General features: G+C 44.7%; 1 protein-coding gene across 1 annotated transcript; it reads left to right on the forward strand.

The window, feature by feature from the left end:
- Nucleotides 1–1,262: 1,262 nt before the first annotated feature.
- On the forward strand, nt 1,263–2,666 carry LOC130050618 (uncharacterized protein F54H12.2-like). Its single transcript, XM_056150866.1, has 2 exons — nt 1,263–2,297; nt 2,427–2,666. Exons 1-2 carry the CDS (start codon nt 1,263–1,265, stop codon nt 2,664–2,666), a joined length of 1,275 nt encoding a protein of 424 aa, XP_056006841.1.
- The last annotated feature ends 722 nt before the right edge of the window (nt 2,667–3,388 follow it).

Raw genomic sequence — 3,388 nt, forward strand, 5'->3', positions numbered from 1 at the left:
GATCAACGTGAATTACTTGGGGAACACGACCATGGATGTCTACGACAATCTGAAAGCCATGTATGTGTATTGTGACATTGTGGATCCTCAAGTGGTGGGCACCAACAAATTGAAATTATTGAGAGTCGTCCCCTGTACGGGTCAATACGACGATCGACAACAAGCCCGTTGGGAACCGATTCGAGCCGAATATTTGAAACTGAGTAAGAAATATTTCGATACCATTGAGGTACACATCATGAATTCTTTAGGGCGTCCTATGGGCTTTTTAAATGGGCGCTCCTTAGTCAAACTTCATTTCCGCAAAGTGTATTGAAAGATGAAGTACCATCGAGGAGTCAGACGCCAGAAAGGACACGGAATCTGGTTTCTCATTCCGTGGATTGCCAATGCCATTGGGGGTCAAGCGGGCCAAGGAAAGAAGAGAAAGAGACGGCGTAAAAAGTATAAAAAGCGGGTGTAACCCCTAACGAAGTTCATTTACATCAAGATGCACTACCATAAAGGTTTAATACGGCAGCAGGGTCACGGGCTTGGAGCCCTGCTGGGAATAGCCAGCAAAGTGGCGGGTCCCCTGATCAGTGGATTATTAGGTGGAGCCCCCGCACAACAGCAACAACAACAACAGCGTCCTGTCTATCAAGAGAGATATTATGATTACGACCGCCCTTATCGCTCTTATCAGAGGAGACGACGTAGAAGCCATCCAACAGAAGAATATGATCCAGAATCTGAAAAGCAGAAGGGAAAAGGATTTTTCACCGATTTACTCAAATCGGGGGCTAAAAGTGCCTTAAAGGCTGCTGCTAAAACAGGGATGGATGTGTTAGATAATAAACGATCACTCAAAGACGCTCTCAAGACACACGGTGCCCAAGCCCTGAAAGAGACAGCAGGGTATGCCCGTAGGCGAAGATCTCGAAAAGCCCCATCCAAACGAGGAAGAAAAGCACGCACAGGAATACTCAGGAAGCCTGGAACCACGACCCTCAAAAGAAAACAGGTGGGAAAACAGGTGGGAATACAGGAAGGAAAAGGATTTGTTAAAAGAAAACAACGTATCTTAGCTCGGGGAGGGCCTCATAAGAGACCTAGGAAGCAACCTAGGAAGCGATCTAGGAAGGGAGGTAGGAAGCTAGTGAAAAGGGGTAAGCCAAAACGCTCTCTGGATATTTTCGACTGAGAACCCTATAAAAAGGGGGTGAGAAGGAGACCAGAACACATTTGATGCCAGTTCACGCTGAGTAACACATCGTTCCAATATGATGCACCGAGAATCTTGCGCTTGTGGCACCAGCAGTTTAGAACTGTTTAAAGTGCCCCCGACCAACGTCACTTTAGAAGATTCGAAATGGATGGAATATTACCCCATTTCCAGTACCCTCAACTCGGATACGGCTCCGATTGAATTTGAAATCAAAGGACAAGGAGATGAATATCTGGATTTATCCCAAACTTATCTCCAGATGGTCTGTAAATTCACGAAAGCCAATGGAACGAATCTCACAGGAGGCCATTCGACCTCCACCCCCGTGAATAACATTCTCCATTCCTTGTTCAGTGAAATCGATGTCAGTCTCAATGGAAAAGTCATTACCCCGGGGACGGATACTTATCCCTACAAAGCGTATCTGGAGAAATTGTTGTCTTATGCACCCAAGACTCTGGAAACCCAGATGAGAGCCTGTAGCTTGTGGGAAAAAGATACGGCAGGACATATGGATGAGGTCAAATTAGAAGCTCTGGCTCAAACTCCTGTGGAATTTGCAGTAGTGAATAACAAAGTCAACATCGCGGCCGTCATCCCGACTCCCGAGTATCCGGATGATTCCAAGAATGTAGGGTTGAGAAAACGTCACGAGAAGATTACAGACAGTAAGGAGATCGTGTTGATGGATCGATTACATCTGGATTTGTTTGAGCAAGAGAAATGTCTCCCTAATGGTTTGGATGTCCGTCTCAGATTCAATCGCGCTCGACCCCAGTTCTACATGATGACCGATGCCGGGAGTAGTGGGAAAGTGGTCATTCAAAGTATGATCTTGTGGGTGAGGAAAGTCAAACCTGTGCCGAGTATCATTAATCTCATCAATCAGCAACTGAGTACTCAAACGGCGAAATATCCATTGAGACGAGTGGAAGTGAAAACCTTCACCATTCCTAGTGGCACCCAATCTAAAATCACCGATCATCTGTTTCAAGGACAGATGCCTAAACTGATCGTGTTGGGCTTTGTGGACAATGCGGCTTTTAATGGGGATAATACCAGAAACCCCTTTCATTTCCAAAATGAGAGAGTCAAGAAATTAGAAATCAGTATCAATGGAGAAATGATGGAAACCCGACCTTTGGAACCTAATTTCACCGACGATCAGTACCTGAGATCGTATTTGAGTCTGTACAAAGGCTTGGGAAAATTAGGCCAGGACTGGGCTCCGGACATTACCCTGGAAGAGTATAAAAACGGTTACACCCTCTGGTGTGTGGATTTCACGAAAGATCAAGAAGCCCAGACGGATAAATTTCATCTCATACAGACGGGGAACTTGAGAGTGGAAGTGCAATTTGCCGCCAACGTGGCCAGGACCTTAAACTGTGTGGTGTATGCCGTGTTCGACAATCTGCTAGAAATCAACAAACAACGAGAAGTCAGTATCGATTACTAAGAGAGAGATGGATACTCAGCAATTGAGAGATGTTTTACAACGAGATTTAGGACCGGCGTTTGCCGGTGTGTATCCTCGAGATGTCATACCTGAGCTGTTACCTCATCACAAAGCCATCGTGGTGAATACAGACCCTCACGATCGCCCTGGAGCGCATTGGGTCTGTTTGTATTTGAGTAGCCCTACCGTCGAATATTTTGATTCTTACGGATTACCTCCCAGCCATAAAGACATCCAAGACTTTATTCAACGCCACGGAGAGACTTGGATTCATAACACCCATTGTTATCAAGATTTGAATACGGATGTCTGTGGACAATACTGTGTGTATTTTTTACATCAACGCCATCGCCATAGAAGCACCGTACAAGAATGGTTACTTCCCTGGAAAGGCACGGCCTTACAACGCGATCGTTTTGTGGCTGATTGGTTTAAAGAGACCTTCCGAAAACCGAGAACCCATCAAGGACAAACTTGTCAATGTCAAAGACTGAATGTATTGTAAACTATGTTATTGTTATTGTTCATAGTTGGAGTTTAATAAAACGTTGAAAAAAAAAAAAAAATTTCTTGTCATTGTAATCAACCATGTCTTTTCAAAAAGAATGGGTAGCCCTGAAAAGGGCTGTTTTCTTTCTCTCTCTGTTCTTGGTCTTTTCTCTTCTTCTTCTCTCTTCTCCTTCTTCTCCTTCTCTTCTTCTCTTCTCCTTCTCTTCTTTTCT

The sequence above is a fragment of the Ostrea edulis genome, chromosome 9 (assembly GCF_947568905.1).
Source record: "Ostrea edulis chromosome 9, xbOstEdul1.1, whole genome shotgun sequence".
Taxonomy (NCBI): Eukaryota; Metazoa; Mollusca; class Bivalvia; order Ostreida; family Ostreidae; genus Ostrea; species Ostrea edulis.

Coding starts and splice junctions, on each gene's coding strand:
- LOC130050618 (XM_056150866.1), top strand. CDS start 1,263: ATGATGCACCGAGAATCTTGCGCTTGTGGCACCAGCAGTTTAGAACTG. Junction 2,298..2,426: donor TTCATTTCCAAAATGAGAGA/GTCAAGAAATTA, acceptor AAATTAGGCCAG/GACTGGGCTCCGGACATTAC.